The 25,697-nt window shown below is 49.7% G+C and overlaps 1 protein-coding gene across 1 annotated transcript; it reads right to left on the bottom strand.

Moving 5' to 3' along the window:
• Positions 1–1,674: 1,674 nt before the first annotated feature.
• On the bottom strand, positions 1,675–20,822 carry SLC20A1 (solute carrier family 20 member 1). Its single transcript, XM_067540329.1, has 11 exons — positions 20,712–20,822; positions 16,735–17,351; positions 16,458–16,598; positions 16,201–16,286; positions 12,528–12,624; positions 10,311–10,430; positions 6,955–7,212; positions 6,161–6,722; positions 5,681–5,866; positions 4,587–4,671; positions 1,675–2,748 (listed from the first exon to the last, which is right to left on the bottom strand). Exons 2-11 carry the CDS (start codon positions 17,093–17,095, stop codon positions 2,587–2,589), a joined length of 2,058 nt encoding a protein of 685 aa, XP_067396430.1. The 5' UTR covers positions 17,096–17,351; positions 20,712–20,822; the 3' UTR covers positions 1,675–2,586.
• Between the last annotated feature and the right edge of the window lie 4,875 nt (positions 20,823–25,697).

Raw genomic sequence — 25,697 nt, 5'->3', positions numbered from 1 at the left:
TGCAGCTGGTTTCCTCGTCTCCTTTCTTTGCCAGGTGAAAGGGAAATACAACACTGCCCCTTCTGCCAGTTCCCCCTCCAGCCCAGGGGAAAGACCATCTGTGTCTCCTTTCCGGTTTCCAGATGTAGGAGCAGCAGTTTGGCCTAGTGGCTAGAGCACAGCCTAGGACTCTGCAGCCTCAGGCAAGCCCCTCTCCCCCCCTCCATACTTCCACCCCTCTAAAAGTGCCAGTGATGAACCTTTGCCGAGCGTGGGGCGATCTACTGCTAAATACGGAGGAGCAGCAGAGCTGGCCCGTGTCTTTAACACAAGCACAGCGTTTGCTGGAGGATGCTGGGGATTAGGAGATCCCCAAGGGCACAAGGAGCAAATGAGGCAGTACCACAAGCCCCTCCTTTATTCTTTCCCCCCACCCCCCCAATACCTGCTGACCCCAACCACTTAGGGAAGCAGTTGTGACAGGGCCATCGGTGGGACAGCATGATCCCAGCCTGGGCACCAGCACTGCTGTAAACAGGCCTCAGCTGTTTGGAAGGGGACAGGGGAAAGCAGCCCTCACCCTGACAGAAAGCTGCCCCCCCCTGCACTGTCATGCTCCAGGGAGACAGGAGGGGCAATTAACCAGAAGGCCCAGACCCATCTCTACACGCTGAGGGCAGCAGCACTGTGTCCCCGTACAGGGCACCTTCAAACTGCTCTCCATTCCTGGAGCTAGCCTAGCCAACGAGTGGGCCAGAAGGCTTATTCCACAGCAACTGGCTGAGGCTGTGCTGCCTAGTGGATGTCCCCCCCCCATGGGACTGGTTCACAGTTTGCTGGGTAGATTGCAGTTGCCTGCTGTAAAATGGAGATGGACTGATCTCCTTGGGGCAGTACTGATGGGAAGTGCTAGGTATCAACTCCTTCCTTCCAACCCCCTTCTCCGTCTGTCAGGGCAGCTCCTGTGTTTTAAGACAGGAAGCTACAGGGGGAAGGCCCCACTGTTTGAATGCTCGGTTGTCTTCTGTTCTAACAGCAGGGTTCAGTCTGGCTCCAACGTAGGGGTGGGGCTGTACTTTCTGCTGCAGGGAGGAACAGCCCCATGTAGCTCTAACATATTTGGTATGGGGCCAGGTGTTACTCACTGACCGCATCACGCAGGATTGCCCTGACCTGGGTGCATGAACATTAAGGTTGGACTTTAATCCCCAGAGTTGACAGGCAGCCTGAGCACGGGATTAGAGGGTGTACCAGATTCAGGGGTTGATTTAAACCCAGCATGCGTCTGCCTTGAGAAGCAGCTTTAACAGCACATCAGCTGAGAGAATGAGAGGTTAGACACCACAATAGCTGCTCTACCCCGTGGCAAATCCCTCCTCCAGCAAAGGGCTGTTTCTAATGACTGTGCAGTTAGGCACCTCCTGCTTTCCTGAGCCCTGGTGAGAGTGGAGTTATTTAGAGCACACGGGATTCTCCCAACTTAACAAGCAGCAGAAAACAAGAACACTTCCTTGTACATGCTCTTGCTGATGGCTTACTAACTCAGAGAGGGTCTGGATTAGCCAAGTAACTCAGTAAAATCCTGCCTGTCTATATTGCTTCAGTTGCCGCTAGTCAGGCTGAGATCATGGGATAGAGCACACTGTGTGGAATTGGCTTGTGAACATGTTATTGGATGGAAAATCCCAAAGAAGATTTTTAAAAAACAAAGCTTTTATTCAGTTAGAGGTAGCAATGGTGAGCTGAGTCCTGTAGTGTCAGGGTGACTTGAGACAGCTAAGTTCTTGGGCAGTGGGGGGGAAGGGAGCAGTCAATGATCTCATTTAAATCAACTGGGTTAAGACTTTAGTGCATCTTAAATTCAAAACAGTCCCCCCTGGGAGCTCAAGCACATTTGTCCACGAATAAAAGACCACACAAGACCAGAGCATCATGGTACTGCAGGTTTCTCTTGTTTGCACCTGTAACTACAGCAATGGAGGCGAAGCTGGACATATTACAACCTGCTGCCTCAAAAAGCCACCCCAGCCTCTTTCATTGCTCTTGGTGAGGTGGTAACATGTCCCACAGGTACCGTGTGAGTTGCAGAGGAGGAAGGGGTCAGGAAATTGTGAGATAGGTACTGCTCCACAAGGAGTCAGCCAATAGGTTTTTTTTTTAAGTTTAAAAGTTTTATTTAAAAAATAAAGTGGGGCCTCTGAGTATAGTGCCCCTTACTGCTAACCTAGAGCAAACAGCAGTGGAACAGTCATGCCTCCGCGCCAGTCACACCAGACTTTACTCTGCCTGCCAGTTCTAAGATTTAGCGGCAAGGAAAAACAAATTTTAAAAAAGAATGATACTTCAGCGACCAACATAATGGAAGGTAAACTTGATACAAAAAGAAAAGAAATATATACAGTAATTCACAGCCCCAACAGGAAATGGGCCTTAATGAGATCAGTCGGGGGTGCTGGTTATTTTGCAGCTAATTTAGAAACGTGTCATATTTAGCATGAAAGCACTTCTAGCACAAATGCGATATTCTTATCTCCTCCCCAGGTGAGTTCCCCTCGCCTGGTCCCATCGCTCTGAGCAGTGAGGACATGGATTTCACTCAAGCTGGCCTCACACTCCCAGGATGGCATACTTGAACAGGGCCATGATAGCGGCACTGATGAGGCCAGAAATTGGGACCGTGACGAACCATGCCAGGAAGATGTTACGGAAGAGACGCCAGTCCACAGCCTTCCTGGAACGGAGCCAGCCCACTGAGACCACGGAGCCCACCTACAGGAGATACACCAAGGGATTGTGATTTTAAGACTACAGTAGTGGTCCCCAAACTTCACCCCATGCCCTCCCTTACTCCTGTCAGCATCCCCCTCAGCCAGGGCTGAGGACAGGGCCAGGGTGGCCAGAGAAGAACTTGGGGCAGAACAGGAGTGGGCAGTACTCCCTCCCCAACCCCCTGCTGTTCCTGTGCCCCAATCTGGGGACCTCTGGACTAGGAGACGCTCTTAACTCCTGCACAACAGGCCAGAGAACATCCTCTAGTGCTGTCAGCATAAACCCAACAGCTTCTGATCAGCTAGAGCATCTTTTAGCAAGCTGTTCCAACGTTTGAGACTCAGATGGAGAATCCCCTCCCTCCTTGTAAGTTGTTTCACTGGTTAGCTGCCCTCCCTGTTACAAATTTTGCACCTGAATTTGTCTAATTCAAAGGTCTTCTTCGCTGTGCTCCCTTTGGAGATTTGTCCCATGAGCATCCCTTTGGTGCACAGGAAAGGGAGGACCCAAAGGTGCTGAGTTTGGAGCCTAGAAGGGGGAAATCCCAGTGGGACCAGCACAAAGGCAGGCAGCTTGGCTTGTGCCCCCCCACTGGTGAGGTCTCTGCCATGGGGCCAGGACTCTGCAGCACAGCCGCCATGCTGATTCCCAGTGAAGTCTCAGGCGGGAGTGAATTGTCCCAAAGCTGTGCAGGTCCCATGGGAGCTGGATAATGGTAATGAGGGCCCAGCCTCCTCCAACCCACCCTGCCCCAAGGCACACAGGGCAGGCTAGGCACCCCAGGGAGCTATCCAGCACCCACTGAAAACAGAAAGGATTCATGACCAGTCCAGTCCTTGCCTCACACCCCCAATAACCTCCTGGTGCCAGGCGGGGAGGAGCCCAGAGTTTGAAAGCCAATGGACTATACCTTCAGCTTCCAGATACTGATCTTATTCTGCTTTTGTCTGCTAGAAGAGCGCCCCAGCCCCCAGAAAGGTCACCTCAACCTTCTCTTGGAGAAGACAGTGATACTAAAGCAGCTCAATCTAAGGCAGGTTTTTTAGACCTCAAGTCACTAACTCTTTGGGAACCCTTTCCAATGTTGCACCTCTTCGGGCAAACTCAGTTTCTGACAGCTTTACTAAGAAAAGAGCAGTGTTGAATAGGTTTAGATACAAGCCTAAATCCAAGGAGAACTGCCCAAAACCTGAATCATACTGAAATGTGGCCGTGTGCCTGCTTCCACATTGTGGAACGCAATCTCCCTGTTGGAACAGTGGTGCACAGCCAGCACAGCATGCGGCCAGGCAACAAGGAACCAGCAGAGAAGAGTTTTACAATGAGATTACAGGCATCTTTGATACACAAATGCGTGGCTTATGGGAATGAAGTTTCCCATGACGTGAGTGGCCCCAGGAACTTGGCAGCTTCATAATGGATCTGTTGGACAAACTGTTCTTTATTTTACTACAATACTGTGCTTAAGTACTTTTCCTCAACGTCCATTTCTCTTTAGTGTCTCCCTCCACCACTTCCTAAATTTACTCTATGCTCATTATACACAATAGTAGATTTGCATGAACATTTTACACCTGCCAAACTCAAGACCGATGCTTGGTGTATTTTGGGAACTACTCCACAAATCACTACTAACCAGATCTGAGACTGAGCAGGGGAAAAAGACAAGAACCAGTACTTGGAGACACTGGATTCTCAAACAGACCAGACCATTACTTCTGGCTCCACACCCCACATCACTAACTCCACTTCATGAGGCAGTAGTGCTACATTTCCTACAGAACTCACAAGCAGGTCACCACAGGAGCCTTCAACACACAGGCAAACATTTCACTTACTTTGCAGTGCGTCGTACTGATGGGAAGACCAACATTTGATGCAATCACTACAGTCAGAGCAGATGCCAATTCAATGCTGAAGCCACTGTATAGACACAGATTGTAACCATCAGAGGTGGGTAGGAGCACACAACATCAGCAAGGGATAACTGCACACCAGACACCGGCATGGCACATACAGAACTTTAGCTTACAGCACCTGTTCTATGCAGGGTTTCAGGTCTCCCTCATTAACTCATTTAATTGTTAAGTCATTAGATTTTATACACATCTGCTTTGTATGGAGTGCACCCTCGGCCTCTTAGCAGCTCCCTAGCAGAGGCCAGGATCAAGGCTAGAGATCTTTAATCAGTTTCATTTTTCCTTGGGTACATGCATTGCTGCAGGGAGTTTGACTTATCTAAACTAATACCATCTAACTCAATGGCACCCCCTTCACACAATGGAGATTGAGCAGATTTCTCATGGCCACCCACTGAGCTCAGTAGTTATTTGCATTCAATTCCTCAAGGCATTTGCTTTGATCTGTAAAGATCCAGTATGATCTGGGGCCTAGATATCTAAAACCAGTCCCTTTCTGGGTCACCATGACAGCCACCTCGGAGGGTGACAGGGAATTCAGTGAATGATCTTTGCAGTCCACCGCACCCCCTCCAATCCCCCCAATCTCCAGAGGGCTGGGATATAAGGTACAGTGGAAGGTCCAGCTCTTCTGGCTTTTGGGGTGTGTGTTCGGCCATCTGCCCAAATGCAGATACTAAAACTGTACCAATGGAAGTGGCAATGAGAAGTGATATCTGTGGCACTGTCTTCCTGAGTCAAACAGAGCTCTCCCTGAAGGTAACCTACCACGTCTTGAATTTCAAAGCTATTGTACTTTGAGCACTAGGAAGTTTTGAATGTGAGCAAACAAGTGGGGAAAAAAATGAATGAATGTTTCAATTTCAGTAGGCTGCAGACTCTGCATTGTATAACCAATCACATGCTCAGCCAGCCTCTGAGTAATGCATTATGTACATAACAGTGAGTGCAGAGGACGCAGCACATTGAAAATACTGTAAGCGTTCTCCTTGTGTGTCCTAGAAGCATCTTACCTTGATGGTGTGATGGGAGTCAGATCCTTCCCCATGGTCTGAATGACTCTTCTTCCCCAGACCCACAGGCCAATGCAGATCCCAGCACCTCCGTACAGCAGCAGCCAGATGGGAGTTGCCACTTTGGAAGCCACATCACCCGTCTGATAGACTAGGTATAGAGCCACCAGAGGACCAATGGCATTGCTGGAAGGAGAGAAAGATGCATTCTAGTCCATCAGGTACAATTAAAGAATCTTTCCGTGCTGCTGGCTTGAGAAGTGATGAACTCCAATTGTGTTCTAAACCCTAACTTGCTCATCACTAACCTGGCCATCCAGAAAACATCGCAAGTATTTGCCAGAACAGCCCTCCCAATAAGCAGCTTTCACACCAGCATGCTGTGCGTACATGCTCCACAGAAGCAGGTCAAGATACTGCATTACCATTTACACTCACAGTAACCAGCTAAAACGCGCCACACAGATTAAGTCAACTGACCTGACATCATTGCCGCCATGAGCGAAGGAGCCGAAGCAGGCGGTGAGAATCTGCAGGAACTGGAAGAGCAGGGACACTTCTGGTCTATCCTGGTCATGCCACTCTTCCAGAGAGCCAGTGCTGCACTTCCTGTCACCACTGCCCATCTCCACCTTGCCTACATCCATACCCACATCAGCAGCCGGGTGGGTATCTGCCACAGCATTGCAGTAGCTAGTGTAGCTGTCCATACGGATCCTCTTCTTGGTGTCTGCTCCAGGCCAGGTTAGCTTCTCCATCTCCTCCCCCTTGGGCTCGCCCTCTCTGGCACGGAACGAATCCAGCGGCATGCCACAGATGGCCATGGTATACGACGTGTAGCTATTGTTGCGTCTCAGGGGCTTGTCGCCGGAGTCACCCATGCAATCGCCCACTTTGGCAAGGTGAAGCTTGTGCAACAGCTCTTTGTACAGGCCTGAATCCTTGTGCACAGTGTGGTACTGGTAGTGGCCACTGGAATTGATCTGATTGCTGACAGCTTGGTTGAACTGAACAACATTGCCACTGGGCAACTGCACGGCTCCTGCAAAGAGAAGTCGAGTTTAATCCCCATCCACATGGCTAGAAGTGATGCACATGCCTCAAACAGGAGCCCAACGAAAAGCACAACAGACTATGCTTGTGCCACTCTGCCCCGGTCTATTTGCTGATGGAATATGCCTTCATACGGCATGCTTAAGGGATGGCCTTCTCAGGGCCATCTCAGCCTGCAGCCATAAGGCCTGAGTCAAGGCAGGCTGCCAACCCCAACTCACCGCTATCAATGTTGGTTTCCTTCAGGTCTACACTAGGGAGCCTCTCCCGCTCTGGAGCTTCCTCCAAGTCTCCCAGATTGAAGGAGACTGTTCTTTCTTCCACAGCTGCCCTGTGGTGCACAGCAGACACATCAGCAACAGGGCTCTTGCTGTCACCCACTCCGTTACCTACAGGCAGTTTAGCCTCATCTTGGTCTTCCTTCTGGCTGCTCTTTTTCTCCATCAAGGGGCTCTCAGAAGGACTTGATTTGATCTCTCCTGTGGAAAGAGGCAATTGCTTAGTAGTCCCCTTTCCCAAAGGCTGCCGCCATTTAAAGCACATTCATCCTTTGGCACCTGATTCCAGCCTATTCTGCATCCACTGGAACTTAAGCCATGCTGTTACCTGTCAGAACCCAGATTTATGCAGGCTGGATTTCAGTTTACAGTTCAAGTTAGTAGTCAACTAACTACTCGCATGCTTAGATGGGCCAGCCAGATCTTCAGCCATGGACCTTGCCAGTATGAACTCTGCTTTGTTTTGCTGTTTCGGGACCCCTCTTGGCACCGAATTTAGGTGTGGTTGTAACTGGCAGAGTGGCTAATGGGCTTGAGGCTTTGCGTGTGTTACTCCTGGAGCAATGGTTCCTCACCTCACACTTGAGTGGTGAGCCACCAGGAATTAGCTGACTGGACAGATGATGCCAAGTCCTGGCTTCCAGTTTAGTGTTAGGAGAAACTAAAGATACATTCTTAGTGTTGCACAAGCAGCAGCACAGAGAAGTATGTGGTTGTGAGAGCTGGCCCCAAATGGTGCTGGGACCCATTTTAGAAAGCTTATCTTTCCTTGTAATGGACATTTTAAACCTAGATGACAGAGCCACTCTGCTTGGGAGCAGTGTTAAGCTGCAGTTTTCTCACCAAGGTATCATTCGTGAAGTGCTGCAATTCGCACTTTGACACAAAAGCCATAGGCGTATACAGGTGCCTTTGTGGCCAAATCTATGCCTTTCACAGGGTGAATGTGACAATACAGGGACTGCACTGGGCAAGAAGTGCCCTTTCACATGGTGATGAGCCATGACAACACTAAGGTTTCAAACAACGAGTGTTTGGGGAAAAATGCACCAAGCTTGCCTTTAAAGACGGACAGATTTAAACATCTAGAGCAGGGGAAGGCAAAATAATGTCAGCAAATGACAAATTTGCCAAAAATGCATTCTGGGAGAACAAACTGATTTTGTCAAATAGTTTTGGCCAAAAACGTAATGGAGAAAGTAATGATGTTCTAGCACTGTTGGTCCAGGGTATTGGAGACAAGGTGGGTGAGGTACTTATTGGACCATCTTCTGCTGGTGACAGTGACACGGTTTCAAGTTCACACCTGGTCTTTCACCAACATAAGCTGGTCCAATAAACCAGTGTTTCTCAACAACTAGTCTGGACCAGCTCCGGTCCCGGAGATCTCCCTGACAGTTTAGGCAGGCAGCAAGCCAGTCCGTGGTTTCAAAAAGATTGAGAAACACTGCAATAAAAGATTACCTCATCCACCTGGTCTTTCTAAAGTTGAAATAGCCATGAACCATTTCAGAACAAAATGTTTCATGTTGCAATTCTAAATGTTCTGCCTTTCAAAATGGTGATTTGTTTTGAAATTTCACTTTTTGGTTTTTTTTAAAAAAACAGCTGAAGCCACCTAACACAAGACAATTTGCGTGGGCCAAATAGAACACCATAAAAAGTGTTGGTTCTTATTTCAGGGAGGGGAAAAAAAGTGAAGTTTTCAATTTGAAACTAACCACTTAAAAATGTTCAATTTGGCCCTCAAACCAAAAATGTATGATTCCTTCAGCCTAACCTAGAGCCTTGATGGTGGAACTTTGCTTTCAAACATGAACAGGAACAGTTACTAGCTAGAGCAGAACTGGGACTCTGGAGAAATCCTGCCTCTGACTACATAACCTCGGCCTAAATTCACTCTTGGCTGTCTGAGCAAGTAGCATGATTTTCCAGAGGATCCAAACAATTCTCCAGTGACTCCCAAAGGAACTATGGGTTCTCAGCTCCTCTCTGGAAGGAGGCAAAGCTTAACATTTAAGTGCTTGAAATCTTCAGAGCAAAAACACTAGGAGTCAATGAAAAGCTTGCCAGTCTACTATATTAAAGCAGAGACAACTGATTTTAGAGCTATTAGCTCACTGCAAGCACTTGGTCAGAACTTTTTAGTATTGGACCTGACCAGCTGCATGAAGCCTCCTTGTAGTTCCCTCTTTCTGCTGCAGTGATGCAGGGCTATGTGTGGCTGCTCACACTACTGCAGTATGTGAGTCACTGGGGTTCTGGATAGGAATAGGCTGTGCTGAAATCCAAACAGCTGCTAACAGATTTGTTAAATTACATTTGGGGGTGTGAAGGGGGGTGCGCGTGCAGAATTTGAATTACAGACAAGAGTCAGAGTATAAAGCTCCTTTAACAGTTGGAAGGATGAGCTGTCCCTAAACAGAAATTTCAAGGGCAACAAGAAAGTATCTGACAAGCTATTAGTCACACACCACTTATGCAAACCTGACAAGGGTACTTGTAAATACTTATTCCCTTACCTATTGTTTAAAATGCCTCTCCTAGTCTCACATGTAATTTACAGATGAAAGTGCTCTACTCCATGAGGCATCACCCAGAACATTAGGAGGGTAAAGCTTGGGAGTGCTATTTGAGTTACTTTCAACAGGTATTCTTTGCTACAGGGTAGGGATTTTATGAGCTCACCTACTTAAAACTAATCTGCATCAGCAAGGTCAGATTGCTCATCAGGTACATATGGCATTAAAGGTTATATGCTGCAATTAGGCATATTACCTCCTGCATTCTCTACCCTGGGCAGCCTTTAAGATTAATGATGAAATAGCACTGATTTGGAGTAGATCCACTCTAGGTAATTGTTCTTCACTGTGCCCCTAAAGCACAATCCATGCATCTTGATCTGAAACAGCTAACTAGGCACAGAAACTAGCCACACCCTGCCAACCAAAGTACTGTCTTTCCAGTGTGATGGCTACTCAGTTAGGAGGGGGTCTAGGGGCCCTCTTAGAAGCCAGCTGTTTTAGGTGCCACTCCTTGTTATAAGCAAGTTTAGTTTTACAGTAACTGGCCCCAGCTTGATTACAAATACTTAAATGACTCATGGGATTTTCAAAGGAGGCTGAGTGAGATCTGAGTGCAAGTCCCCCTTAGGATCCTTTAATAAAATAGACTTGTTGGGGGTGAGATTTGTAAGATATCTTGCTTGCAGTGGGGGGGAGGTATGAGTCAGAACAGGATATTTAAGTAACTTGTTAAGCAGAACATGTGATTTTATGTCATTCTAAATTGTTACTTACGTTCTATTTTCTTCTTCATTCTTGGACATACAAAGAACCAGACGATGAGAGCACACACAACAGCACTCCCCGCCGAAATTAGGAGGATACCCCAGATAGGTAGTTTGTCAAAGCCCAGCACTAGGAAATAAAACAATGGATCTTGAAAACCCCAGGGCAAGAGCCCCTTCAATGTACGACTACCCTCTCCACAACTGGACACAGGGGTGCTTTGCACATGACCTTCACTGCTACCTCCCAGGAGTTTGCAGTGCCCTATGCCAGCTTTGCTATGTTAGCAGCAAACAGGAGTATGTAATAAAAATCCAATGCTAACAAAAATTAAAGCTTAACCCACATGGGAGCCTCTCCCAACAAAAGCTAGTCTCTGAATATGCGAAAGAGATTATCCTCCCCAGACAGAACCTGATTACTAAGAGTATAGTACAGCAAATGACTAGACATGTTGTCTACCATTCTTCCCTCAGTTTAGCTGTCAACCTAGCAAACACACAGGCTTATGTCCTGACCTGCTGCAATGTCAAAGGAAAAAAAGCAAGTCTGCTGCAGCAGACCGTGCTACTCCCCCTGGCATGCCAGTCTGCTAATAACCAGGGGGAGAAGATTTGTACCCACTATGGCGAGATCTCCAACAGATTTATATTAACATGGCATTTCAGGTCTGATGGACAGGACTTTTCCAGCCGCATGGTCCAGCAATGATGGCTTCTGCATCTCACTCCAGAGCACTTATTTTTAAATTAGAGCCAAATCTATGTTTTTTCAAGCAGGAGAGACCTTTAAGGTGTTAAAGGTTGTTATACAACCTTTCATAAATGAGTGGCTGGCTTCCCCCTCCCCCAGAAGCTTTACCTCACTTACAGTATACTATAGCCTCAAGCTCAAGTGTTCGCTAAATGGCCATCAAAAATGCTTCTGTGTTTTCTGCTGCAGCCAATAATTCTAAACACTGCCAGTACATAGAGGGCACACAAAGGAACTGCAGAGGTCAGGTGTGCAATGTCTCACACCTATTTTATACAGCTTAGTTAACATGCTACATTAACAGCAGCTAACAAATGAAATGGAACAAAGTTTAAACAAACCTTGACTATAGAACATGAAACATGACTGGCTAGTAAAGTTGCAAACTTGTAAGCTGGATCACATGGTTCAATGCTGTTTTTGCTTTAACATGGTTAAGATTCCTACTTCACAAACCCTAATGCTTGTGAATAGAGCATTTATGGGAACTGTAGCTCAGTAACACTTTGGCTAAACTTCATTAATGCTACAACATCTGTTAGAATTTCAGAACCATAGAGTGCATTTGAACAGACCAAGTAATGAAGGGAAAGCTGGAGTCATTACTTCAATAGCATACACAATCTTTCAGTATTTAGTAGTGAAATAACCTGAAGCGTCTAATACAAGTTTATGAATATCTGCCACTGTTCAGCCTCTACCTCACTCTGGTTCCCTGATGACTTGTTTTACAATACTTCACAGCAGAAAGCTCCAGCTGAAGCTGCCATTGCAGCCCAGTATACATGATTGTTAAGTTAACTGTTGACTGATGTTTTCTACACCTTGCCTTGGATTACAATGGCAGCTGCCTGTTCCTGTAAGAAGTTGCCCTGCTCTCTCCTCATCCCCCCCCTCCAAAAGTTAACACAAACATTTTGATCTGGAGTTCCCAAAAAGATTTCAACTCTGAAGCACGAATTCCTCTTCGGAGTACTTGTGCCGGCTGTGACATGCCAGCTCTTCTCAGTCAGGAAGTTTCAGGGCAGTTAATTTATTCTTAGGGACGAAAAGTAAGCAAGCTCTCCTGCTGGAAAGGCCAAACTGAGAAAATCCAATACAAGACTCCAGTGCCGCAACTAGCCTGACTACTGGAGAATGGGAAAAGCTTTAGGAGACTCTTCAGCAGCTCGGTTCCTGAGTTTTAGCGTAAGGAGGAGAGAGGAAAGGGGAAGTCATGTTATCTGCTGTTCCTGTGACGACTAAGGAGAAAGCTCTGTAGTGATTTAGAGTTTGAGCAGGCCTCTTTGGTTGGGTAACTACCTAGGTTAGAACACAGCCCACGCTAGCCTGCAGCCTTCTGTAGCCGGCACAGGCCAGCAGCCTTCTAGGAGATTTCAGGCCTGTAAAGCAAAAAGGGGTAAATCATGCATTTAATGAAGGTTTTTGTAAAGAATTCTAAAATTAGCACTAAGTATTCTGATATGTACTTACAAGGAGCACCACTATACATGATGGAAAAGAGGTTGATCCCAATTGTACAGGCATAGAAGACTGGCAAAGCTCGCAACCCATTGGGAACTGGGTCTGTCTGTAAAAGAGATTGATTTTGATGCTATACAAATCCAGATCCCATCAATTCTAAACACAACAGCAAAGCAGACCTTGACCAGCCATTCAAAGTACTTCTACACACCCATGAATGTTTAAAAATAGCAACTTCCCAAGGTCTGTTTTGCGCATTTAGTCACATGACTTAAGGGACAGAAATAAGTTGCTTCCCTCCTACTAGCCCTGCAGCGCCTACTCTGGAAGAAGGAGATAGTCATGTGCAAACAATTGTTTTCTACATACCAATTACAGGCTAATCTATTATAGCCATGAAAGCAGTCAACAATGGGGTTGCACAGAAATCAGTGAGGGGAGAATTGGGTCAGAAGAACCCTTAGAACTTGTGCATCACCAGTTACTGAACCCTGCAAATCTACACTGGGTTTTAGGGTTGGCAGTTGGTCATCTTTTCACTTGTGAACTGAGCACTTTTGCCACGGAAGGCAGAGAAATGAGCCCCTCCCACAATGCCATTGTTTCAAAGCAGAAGTTGCACATTCCCTGAAGTAGCAATGTAGCCTTTTGATCTAACAGCATAACCCACAGAAAGAGTGGATGGAATCAGAGGCTTGAGAACTCTTCACTTAAGAGCATCTTACTTCTAAGTTTTAGACATTGAAGTAGCCACGTGCTCTGTATTCTGTAAGACTCTGGATTTTGCCTTCTCAGGTATTCAATAGCCTGCCCATCAGAACAGATATGCTAAAACTGACAGTTTAACATTTTCCACAAGTCTTTGCTTCAATCCACTAAAACAATTTTCTTTTGGAAAAAGCCCATTTCCTCAGGTAAGTCAGGCCAATTGTTAGTCATTTGACTCATGCAGAGGGATTATTCAAACACATTCCTAGGTACTGAAAGCAACACCTCATTCAGGCAGTATCATTGTTCAAGACTGCTGACCGGCAGCCAAACCCAAGTGTTACTAAACACGCTCAATGTTCAGTGAAATTTAATGCATTGAAAAGCATGTTTGCTCTGTCCTATTACGAAAGCATCTAACAAATGTTAAATAATGAGTATAACTTTAATATTGCATAACTGGCCTTTTAATCTGACAGCTATGTTAAATTATTTTAACAACTGCCAGGTTGCAAGAGCACATGGAAGGTTAGGGGAAAACAGCAAAATTACGGCATTTCTTTCAAAGCAGAATCTACAGTGGTTAGATTTGAGATATGAAGTTATATTTTAAGCTACTCAAGAACATCCTCAAAATCTACTAGGTAACTACAGAGCTAGTTTTATGTTTTGAGTGCATAAACAGCTTACAAATGTAAGTGGAGTCCTTTGGACACCAGACTATATATCCTTTCAGCATTTGTTTGACCAGCAGTCTGTACACTACCAGCATGCTGAGGGTTAATTCACATCCAGATTAGTAATCTAGTCAGCATACTGAACAGGAGGAGGCTAGAGAGTGGCTTGTGTTAAATCATTCAAATAAGTTTAGTTCCATACTCCCATTTCCAACAGCTACTTTTGTTCCACTTAAGAGTATTTTTGTAACACATTCCAAACCAAGGAGCCCCAACAGAAAGCACTTGTCTGGCTGAGTAGAGTTCAGCCCAATACAGCCAGATTGCCCAGACAAAGCTCCATGGCCTGGCCAATCCTAAAGTTTGAGCAACTGCTTTTAGGCTGGTGGAATCTCAAGAAGAATTTGTTTTGGGGACCTCTGTTCCACAGGTTTAATTTAAGATGTAAACCCAAGATCTAAGGAATGTTAAGGGCTTGCATACATGGAGAAGTTAGCACAACTATACTGCTGTCATTCCAGTAGAACTGCCCATGTGGACACAGTCAAGAACATGGGGCATTATGGCATATCTATAGCAACGTAGTTCTGCTGGTAAGTTTCTGTGTAGACAAGCCGCCAAGTCAGTCATGCATAGAAGCAGTTTCCATCACAAGGGCAGAGTTCTCCCAGGCATTTTAATGCTAAGGCAGGTCATTCAAGTTATAACTAGCTCTAACTGGCACTTCCACAAACTGTACCATTGACTGCCATGTGGCAATCAAGGTTTGAGACTCCTTCCTGCCTTTGAAAAGCTAAAGAGCAATCTTTACTACCAACAATCCTAACGAGCTACAACAAAACCGCATGGTATAAGCAAGAGGCAGGCACTTTGGTATGAACGGAAAAAGGCTCTGAAGGGAAGTTTTTCAAAAATCAATTTGGTCTACTCAACTAGCCTTCCCTGGGAAATGGGGTTCATAAGCCAGTGTCTACAGAATTTATGCTTCATTAAAGAAAAATTTCTAACCCTTATGGTTGCAGTAATGGCTTCCAGTCTGTTACCAAGTAGCAGTAGAGTTGGTTCTGGCTACAATCTGCAACAAGAAGCCAACAAAGCACTGGTTGGTTTGTTCTGCAGCCCACAGGGCACTGGGAAGCAGCACAGATAGCCAGTGTCTTGTCAGTTTCATGCTGCTGGGGAAGCTATGCCTGCTTCTGTTCCCCATCTGGTTAAATAGGATGAACGTGTGGAATATTAACCTCTGATCTAGACACTTTGGGTGGGAGGGCAAGAAGAGAAAGTTCCTCCTGTCTAAGCCTCCAGGGTGTTGTTACCCACTAGCCAGAGACCGACATGGAAGATGGAGCACTCAAGGTCAGGAGATACTTCCCAGCACCCCTCTTCCAATGCCCACAGCTGGCAACAGCCAACAGCTTCTCAGAGTACTGTGCTGACTTGCAATGCTCCCTTCCACACCAAAAAAGTGGACATCAGCCTTTGGCAAGAGGTACCCAGTAATGATGAGGAAAGGTGGCCCAGCACTTAGGGCACTAATCCAGGACTTGCAAGAGTCAGGTTCAGTCAACTGTTCCACCACCTACACTTCCTATGTAAGATAAGGAAGTCTGTGGCGCCTTTCCCCATAGGCAACGAGGGCATAATCACACTTTCCTTCCCCACAAGGCTGTTTTAAGATCTTCGTAGGCCCTAGGCACACTTGCCTTCATCACCCCCCCCCCCCCGAAATAACTAATTTGATTTTAAGCTATTAATTTAAGCACATTATTTGCAAGGTTTTGTGGCCCCTAGTTATGCCACTGAGCAAAATGTCAAATAAAAATTGTCCAAAATTGAAACCTGCATTTAATGCATTCCCTTTTGCTAATATTGTAACCATATTCCTTAAAAGCTTAGAAAATTTTAAATCTTGTCACAGAATTAAGTTTACAATGGATATATGTAACATAATAGTAATTTGTACCTTAGATAATTTAATTTAAAATATGAATTTTGATTTTATGATTTGCTTTTCAAATTTTCAGATAAAATTTATTTTAGTTCATAATTTTTCATAGGCCCTGAAAGTTTCATAGGCCCTAGGCACCGTGCCTAATGGCTAATACAGCCCTGCTTCCCCACAGAGGAGAGATGTGGATCAATACACATTAAGGATCATGAAACACTCAGATACAATAGTAAAGGGGGCAATAAACATTTAAGACAGTCCTGACTAGAAGTTGTTTCTCCTATTATCTTTGGATACAATTTCAGTGGCAGAATAGACCAGATGCACTGCGTAGATCTGGCACCCTTACCTTACGAAGAATGAACATACGGACGAGGAAGAACAGGATCGCAGACATGATGCCAGAAAGCAGGGGAGAGATGAACCAGGACAACACTAGGACAGACGATAAAACGGTGATTAATATCCTAACTATTGGAAGGTAGCACTGGGACACTACAATCCAGATATATTTTCCATACAAATTCCATACTGGGGATAAGGCCAAAGATTTCTTAATGCCACATCTTGCCATCTGAAATAGCCAGCAGGTTTTATTTTACTTACCAATTTTAAGCAGCTCTGACCATTGGACGCCTTCCTGTCCTTTGGCCACCAGCGAAAAGCCAATTGTTGCTCCAACAATACAATGGGTACCAGAAATGGGAAGCTTCAAGAATGAAGCCGCTAGCTGCCACACAGCTGAACCTAAAGCAACAAAGTGATGTGAGTGAGTGACTAGTCACCATTAAAATATATGGCAGATCTGGGGACACGTGATGCTCCAACAAGATAACTAATCTACATGTACTTAACTTTGCTGGGCAGCTAGAACGTCACTCACCAAACATAGCGCTGATTGAGCCTGCCATGAGTAGTTCTTGTGTAGAGTTGTACATATTCACATCAATCAACCCCTTCCGGATGGTCTCACTCACTTTAGCGCCCAGCAGCACAGAGCCCACCGTTTCAAAGATAGATGCCAGGATACACGCTTGCCGCAGAGTCACCACCCCCGATCCCACTGCGGTTCCAAACGAGTTTGCCACATCATTGGCACCCACAGAAAATGCCAAGACAAAGGCGATGATGAAGCCCAAGATCAGCATCCAGAGGAAAGCTACCATGGGACCGGATGCCTTGCTTCCTATTGTGTTGGTTATCAAATCCATCAGAGCCGTTGTTGATTCAATTGCAGATTCCATATTATTAATTTTTAGTGGTTTCAAATTAACAGGAATTTGAAACTTTGATACGTAAACAAAAGACGAGGTATGAAAATATTATAATAAATAATGTTACAAAATTAAATAAACTGTAAACTAAGATATGTTTGGAACCAGAGAGTTACTGCTATACGGTGCGTATGGGAATCTCTTTCCTAAAGTTCCTGTGGCTGTGGAGAGTTAGAGCTGAACAAAATTCCATGGTGCAGAAAATAGGGAACACAAGTTCTTCATCCTGAAATGAAAGAGCAGAACTGAGTCCCCATGGTCCATGGACGCTAGTTAAGTGAATACAAGGCTAGAACATAGTGAGACTTCCCCCAAATAGTTCGAGCAAGGCCAAGCTTTTAAATATATATCCTTGTTTAGCAGCCGAAGAGGCCGCAATGGGTACCCATTATGAAACTAAGTGGGTATCTGATGCTCCATTAGTGCCATATTCCTGGCCGTCTGCCTATGTTCCACAAGGCAGATGGGGACACAAAATCCTTTGTGATTTCTACCCTCCCACCACCCAAGCCAAATGCCAGCTCCCCCTGCTGGCATGCTTAAAATAGAACCACCACATTGATACTGCCATCAGAAAATGAGAGTGATTTGGAATAGAGCCATACAACCATCAGCTGCTCTCCAGCCTAATGATAAGAGGATTTGAGACAGTGATTTTAGAGTGCACTTTTCAGTGGAGTCGACTTACTCAACATGGTAAAATAAGAGCATGAGACCCACAGCAAGTCTCAGATCAAGTTTTTTCCTTCGGGAGAGATACACTAGCTCTGGACTAGAAGAATGGGACCAGTTCCAACTCCTCACTCTTGCCACTATGTCCTGTTCCAGTGAGGAGCAGGGCACTGAAGAGAGCAGGCAGTAGTAACAGGACCTTACCTTAAATATATTAGGACAAACTTGCCACCATCACTACCGGCCTGAGAGGCACACTCCAGGCCACGTTTCTTGCCCAAGCTACAAACATCTGCTGGGAAGCAGGCATGTTAGCCACTGGGTCTACCCATTTCAGCTCTTTTCACCATAACAAAGACACTCAGCATGAAGCCCTTACTACCCTTAAAACCCTACCAAAAACAACTTCTACCCAGGCAGAGTTTTGGCCAGGAAAAGAAGTGACAGACTCCATGAAGTTCAGTAGGGACTTCACTACTGCTCCTGCTATTGCATGGCAGGTATTCAGATTACTACAACATTGGGCAAAGCATAAAACCCCATGATAGCCAGCTCTGCCTGCCAGCAAAGATTCCTGGACCAAGTGGGCTGTTGCTAGGCCACAGATGCAAGCTGCACTAGAGCAGGAGAGTGGAAGTGGCTTCCTTTGAAGCTCCACTGCAAGCCAATTAACACCACTGGCAGAGGCTGTGGGAGGCCCTTGGGGGAAGCCTAGGGCTCAACTTGGCCAACTGACTTGTTAAAACAGCAAACTTCCCCCACCTAAACTAGGATTTTAACATGTTAAATGCAATAGCTAACAGCACCTCTGCCTAGTGTGGACTAGCACCAAGATAAGGAAACCCCCAGTTCTGTATCTGAACAATGGTTTGAGGAAGGCATGTGGGCAGCTCAGCAGGCTGGCTAGCGATAGGTGTGTTAAGCAGCTCTGTTGAATTCCCCATGGTATCTTGGGTCCTAAGCGGCAGTCTTTTGTGCTTCGCTTGGCTATTGCTACTGCAGAGATTACTCACCCTCTTGGTTAGTCTGTTGCCTGTCCCTATGGTGACAGCCCCTGGCTGGCCCTGAAAAAGGGCCATCAGAAGAGGGAGTAAGGGCATGCCACCCCTCCCCCAAGAATCCGATCAGGAAAGGGACTTGCATTAAGACTCTTGCCTCTCTCCGCAAGAGCATTTGGGGGAGAAGGGGCCCATCACAGATGCTGCCAGAAGGCCCTACATTTCAGTTATTTCCTCCTCTACCCTATCTGTTGCTGCCAGGCTTCACTACAACACTGAGAAGGGGCAGGAGATGGATATCCAGCCAGTCGAACGCCCAGGTCTTGCACTACACTAGTCCCAGATCTCCTCAGCACCATTACCAGCTTTGCTGCAAAGTGGGAAGAAGGGCTGCAGGTACCTTGACCATGAGCTGGAATGCAAGCAGCAGCACCACCTTGGAGCTGAGCAACAAGCCCACTTAAACCACCAGGAAGTGCCGAAACTCCCTGAAACACTGCCAAGGGCTATCCCCCAGCCAGGCTGGAGAGGGGAAACACCGAACAATCCTGTTTGAAAAGGCAAGCCCACAAAGCACACCCTGGGGAACAGCATCTGCTGCATGGAAACAGGTGATTGGGTTTTCCATGTGGCTGCAGTATCTGGAGTAAGTAGGTGGGGGACCCAGTCAGCAGACTGATTCAAAAGATGTAACCTCTCAAGAGGGATTGTGCCCACCACCAGCCCCCAGAGGAGATGACCAAGTCCGCATTGGGGCACCTAAGTGAACCAGATTACTTGAGGAACCAAATACCCACTGCACTCCTGGAAATCGACAGGCTCTGCGGACATTCAGCCCCTCACTTTTTTAGGCACCCATTAAGGCTAACTCTTCACTACAAAAAATGGAGTGATTTTACATCCAGTTGGCCACATTAGTTTATCTAAACCAACTGCACCAGCACAACAGTATTCAGTGAAGATGCTGCCTACGCCGACAGGCAGGGCTCTGAGGTCAGCATAGGTCACCCATCTCCCCAAAAGGCAGTAGCTAGGTTGACAGGAGAACCCCTTGATCTAGCAGCATCTACAGAGGGTTAGATCAGTTTAACAGCATCACACAGGGGTGTGGACACCCCTGAGCAACACAGTCATACCAGCCTAGATTCCTAGTGTAGACCTGGCCTCAATGCCAAGATCTCACGGAAACAAGACGTTTGTGTGTGTGTCAACTGGCTACACCAGGGTACGCCCCAGGTGGGGTACGGGGTGGGCTCCACTCGTTAAGAACGAGGGGATATAAAATGGCCTAGCAAACCCCACGTGCACCCTCCTGTCCACAGGGCAGGCAGCCCGGGCAGTTAGCCCAGGGGCAGAAGAGCCCTGCCCGGGCCGGCCTGCCCCCTGCAGCCACATGGGCATTCACCCCCGGGCATGCACCCTGCGCTCGGGGCGGCCCCACGGCCCTGGGCAGCGCCTAGTGCCCGGAGCTGAGCCAGGCCATGACAGCAGCAGGCCGTGCCGGCACGGGGGGGGGCTGCTCTGAACCGCACCCCGAGCACCCCCACCCCACAGCCCCCCACCGGGACAAGTCCCCGCACAGCGCCCCCCACACTCCTCAGCCCCTCCCCCCGCTACACCACCCCCACCATCCCCCCAGGGGCGCCCCCTCCCGCCCGCGCGCGCGCCCGCCGGCCCTTCCCGCGCAGCAGGAAACGGGGCAACGGCTGCTCCCGCGCGCGCCGCGCGCCAGGCGGGTCGGAGCCGAGAGGCCGCGCGCGCGGGCGCACGTGGGGGGAGGGGAAGGAGGAAGAAGCGAGGCCGCGTCGCGCGCTGAGCCCTGCCCTGCCCCCCCGCCGCGCGGCCGCTAGACCTGCCGGATCCGGCTCCCGCCGGCGGGCAGCGCGACAACGGCCCGGCCCCGGCCCGGCGCTCACCGCGGTGTCGCTCCGGCACGAGAGGGCCCCACACGACCCGCAGCCAGTCCGGTTCCAGCGCCGCCCCGAGCCGCCCTCAGCCGGTGCCGTGCGCGCCTCCCCTCAGCTCGCGTCGCTAGCCGCTGGGCCGCCTCCACCTCTTATAGCCTGAGCCGGGCCCACGTGACCCGCGCCGGGCCCCGCCCAATCAGGCAGCCGGCGCGTGACGCTCTCCCGCTGCCGCGCGGCCATGAGCCGCCCCGCCTCTGCCCCCCACCCCCGCGGCACGGCCACGCCCCCTGCTGGGGGGAGGCGTGGCGCGCGGCTTCCAGCTGGCCCGCCGCAGAGCCCGGCCACGGGCTGTTCACTCTGGTCCCTAACGATGGGCGCAAGCCAGTGCCTCTGCCCGGCCGGGCGGGGATGGGGCGGCGGGAGCAGCGCTGCCTCCCTCGAGCCTGCCCCAGTGCAGGGTCTGCTCCCAACCCCACCAGAGCACCCAGCCCCTGCAGGTCCCTGGCTTTATTTCCCTACCGCACCCCTCCAGGCAGGCTTGTTAGGACAGAGGCCGACCCTGGGCTCCTATCTGATCGCTGGGCTTGTTTGTTCTGGTTTAAGCGGGAATCATCCCTGGCATTCCCAGGCACAGGGTAAACACCATCAGCTGACTCAGAGGACTCCAGGCCCTCCCCGGGGCCAGAAACAGGAACAAAAATCAGTCTGGGGCTTGGTGCTGCCCTTCCATGCCACCAGCCCCACGGGCCAGCTCGTGGCCTGCACCCCGGGGTGCCCAAAATAAGGATGCGCGGCCCCCTCAACCGTGGGTGGGTGGGATCAGCCAGGGAGGGAGGGCCGGCTATAAGCCACCTTGGGTGGCTTGAATACAGATCGGACAGGGCCCTGTAATGGCGAATTAGCAAATGTTCAGAGCAGGATGGGTCTGGCCGTGATGCTCCCCCTGATTTGTGTATAATTTCCATGATCAATCTTTGGGCTGCAGATCATTGGTAGACGGACACTGAAGCCGTTCCGCAGACAACAACCAAGCTGTTTTCGTTGGCCGGGTGCTTTGTTGCTCTTTCTGGATTGGTTGAGCGTCGTTCTTAGGTGCCATTTACCGGTTGAAAAGCTTGCGATTACACATTGGAAACTGGCTCACTGAAAATATCCAGAAATATTTGTTTAAAATTCACAGTTTCCATGATACTCCTTGGCTAGGATTGTCCTGAAAAGTCATTCGGAGGAGGGAACGAACGCACTTAAACAAACGTTAGTGGGAAATAATAATAATGTTCTGCTCTTATATAGCCCTTTTCATCAGTAAATCTTAAAGCACTTCACAATCTTTCATATATCCTTCCTCACGCCCCTGTGGGGCAGGAATCTTGTCCCCATTGTACAGATGGGGAACGGAGGCACAGACAGGCTAAGTGACTTGCCCATGGTCACACAGGAAGTCTGTGGTGGAGCATGGAATTGACTCTAAGTCCTAGGCTACTGCCCCAACCACTGGACCATCCTTCCTGGCCGTGCTTGATTTGCAAGCCAATATGCAATTCCTTTCAATCTGCTGCATCATTCAGCCTATAGAATTCTTCTCCCCCCTGAGCACCCACTTTGTGACTATAGCTAAGGTTTGCTGCCCTGATTCTGTAACTGGATCCTGTCTGTGGGGCTCGCTACACCTATCAAGAGAATCAGATGACACAGTGAAAAAAAAAAAAAGTCTGGCATCAACCCGGAAAGGGCATATTCTATTCCTTACTCTGGGCCATCCCTCCACCGTGCAATTGACAGAGCTGCCTGGCAGGAGAACGAACAGGAGAACTCAGAGTAAACAATGCCCTGAGACGGCTGCTTTCCGCTGTGTCTCCTGCTGGCCCCATGATACCACTGTCATCAGCCAGGTGTAACCCGTGCAACAATGTCGGTTTAAATCCACACCTCGGCTTGCACCGACACGCCGTGCAGAGAGGACGTGGTGGGCCTTCGCTAAGAAAGACAGGTTTAAGAGGCAGCTGGGATTATACTCTGGGAGTATAATCAAACCCCTTCGTTTAACAATCCCCCCCCCCCCCCCCCGCTCACCTATTACAATAAGCTCCTGCCGCCTGACTAATAAAGTCACTAATGGTTCAGTTCCGGCAGCTAAATGAACAACGTTGTGGCTTTCTCCTCTGGGTGACACCGAGACCATCTATTAATGACTGAGGAGAGCTGGAAGCCCATGTGTTTAACCAGAATAGGTGCCTTTGTCCTGGTCTCCCCCCGCCAAACGCCCCCAAAACTGCCCTCTTGAAAAGCAGGATCTGTAGCACCCCGAGGGCTGGTCTCAGCAAGCCGGGCTATTCGCTACTTTATTGCTTCGATGATAAGGCCAAAAGATAAAGCCAAAACACTGCTCTGGCCACCTCCCAAGCTGAAAGATGGTTGGGCTAGTGAACGAGGGCTTTGAAATCTCCATTTCCCAGAACCCCGTGCTCTCCGCTGCCCTGACGGCCATGGTGTCCTGTGGGTGCCTTTTTCTGACCGGATCAAGCTGCCTGCTCAGGGGTAATGTCTTTCCAGACCTAGGAGCTTGTTTATAGACGCCACCGTTGGGTCTAATTATCTTTAATATGTTTATCGAGCTGGAAACAGGCTGATCTGCGGTGCCAGAACAGCCCCGGGGAGTCGATTTGCCTCCCCGCTTCCCGTTTAAGCTGTCTCCAGGTTGGCTTATTTAAAGGGTGTTTTTGGAAGAGGCCAATCTTTGTTAATTACACTATTTAGCGACCACCCTGGAGAGGTCAGGTCGCAAATAACAGGTAGCCAGATATTTATAATTACACCGTTCATCAGCGTGTGCTTGGCTCGCAACCAACGCCCACTCGGCCTGCACATGCCCCGCACACACACACACACCCCTGGCCGTGCTGCCTTGTCGATAACTGGCACGGCTTTTCAGTCCCCTCGGCCTTGTTTTAAAGAGGCAAACCTCTCCAGTTTGTGTGTAGGATTTGATGCTTCAGCGCAAACCCAGCTGCCGCCGTGAATCACCGTGGACTGGAGAATTACAGCTTGTGTTTTCAAAGGGAGCCGTGTTTACGGAGTGTTTCCCGGCTCCTTTTTCCATCCTCGGCGTTGAAATGAAGCTTGCCAGGGATTTAGACATACAAGAGATGTCCCGGGGGGGCGGGGATGTCAGGATTTAGGTCCCTTTCCCTCCATCTCGCCGGCTTAGGCCAGCTGATTTTAAAGCCACTCCTACCTGCAGGCTGTCGAGGGTTTGGGGGGGCCTCTTGTGCCCCAAAATCAGCCTCAGCTAAGAGGCGTGAGTATGGCCCTGCCCCATCCACCACCATGGTAGCAGGACCCCTCTGTGTGAGGGGCACAGAGATCAGTGCCTGGGTGAGGTGGAAGAGAGATGCCCAGCGCTGCCCACCCCCAGCAGCTGGGCCAGCACGATCCCGGCTGGGGGAGGCTGTGGGGCGTGACCGACCCCCTCCAGCCCCCCTCGCAGAGCAGGCCCTGACTCAGGGAGCGTGGGCTGGGAGCGGTGACGTCACATGCCAGCGAGCGGGGGCGAGAGCCTGGTTTCCCCGCCCTTGTGGCTGCCAGACGGTGGCTTTGGCAAGCCAGGGGCTGTGGTCAGGCTGGAGGCCGACGTGACGCCCAGCCGCCCCCGCTCCCCCTCCCGGCAGGTCGCGCTGCCCTAGGAGTGCCCAGCTCTGATCAACAGCCTCCTTCCCGCAGCCTGGAACCCCCCACCCCAAGCAGCGCCCCCAGCTGCAGCCTCGCCCAGCTCACCCGTTGATCTCAGCTCCTCCCCGGCTGCATTTGATCTCGCACAGAGCAGGGGGGTCCTGCACAGAAGCACACGGCAGGGGAGGCTGGTTTGTGCATCAGGAATATTATTAACCCAACCTCGGATGGGGCTTCTCCCCCCCCCCCGTGGGGGGACCTGAGGCACAGATGGCTGGGCAGAGCAGCCCCGGGCAGCTCCGGGATGCTGGAAAGTGGGATTAGACAGGACGTGGAAACAGCAACGCCCAGGCGGCGAGGTGGTTTTCCAAGGCCCCCCAGGGGTCCGCCCTGTATGGCCAACAGGATGGGGGCTGTCATCTGTCTCTGGCACTTATCCTCACAATCTAATGCACTCATCTGACACCCCCTGTGGGGCAGGGCAGGGCCGGTTCCCCCATTGTAGAGATGGGCCAGAGCAGCTAAGTGGCTGGCCCAAGGTCACACAGGGAGTCGGTGGCAGAGCTGGGAACTGAACTCAGGCGTCCTGAGTCCTAGACGAGGCCCCGACCACTGGGCCTCCCTTCCTCAGCTGTAAGCGCTGCGCCGCCTCTGAAGGCTCCTGGCCTTCCTCCCGCGTGGCCGGGCAGGGTCCGTGGCACGATTTTGCCTGCCAGCCTTTTGCGGGACGGCTGCAGAGCTGCACAAGGGAGAAGCCAGCGAGGTCCGTCCCGCCAGGGGGGCGGCTGAGGGCACGGAGCTGGGATCCAGCCCCGCTTGGCTGCCCGAGACGGCTCGCCCCGGCTCCAGAGCGTGCCCAGACTCCCCCCTTGCCACGTCCCTGACTCCCCCCCCACCCCGCACTCTTGCGTAGGATGCCGGGCACAGCCCAGCTCAGAAGTGGCCTCTGCCATCCCGAAGCTCTGTGGGGCAAACTCACAGGGGCCGGGGGGAGGGTCCCAGCGCTGGTGGGGAGATTACAGGTTTCTCAGCCTCCCCCCCTCCCCAATTTCTCCAGGATGGTGCCAAACTGCCCCAGTTCCTGCAGAGCCTGGGCTGGCATCCGGAGCTGTCCCTCAGAAGGGGGCAGGGATGGGCACAGGCAGGGCGAGGGGCAGGGGGCACTGGAAGAGGGGTGGGTGCTGGCAGAGGAGGGAGGGAGCAGGGCTGGCGACATTGGAGGCGGCGTGGGGCAGAGCCCATCCGGTGCCACTTGCCTGCTAGCTGGCTCAGCCTGGCCCTTCCAGGGTCCCTCCTGGCTGCAGCCCCATTGAGGGAGAGGCCCTT

The sequence above is a fragment of the Emydura macquarii genome, unplaced genomic scaffold (genome assembly GCF_026122565.2).
Source record: "Emydura macquarii macquarii isolate MOO-44397 ecotype Brisbane River unplaced genomic scaffold, CSIRO-AGI_Emac_v2 contig_573, whole genome shotgun sequence".
NCBI classification, from domain to species: Eukaryota; Metazoa; Chordata; order Testudines; family Chelidae; genus Emydura; species Emydura macquarii.
This window is presented reverse-complemented; position numbering and strand designations above follow the sequence as displayed.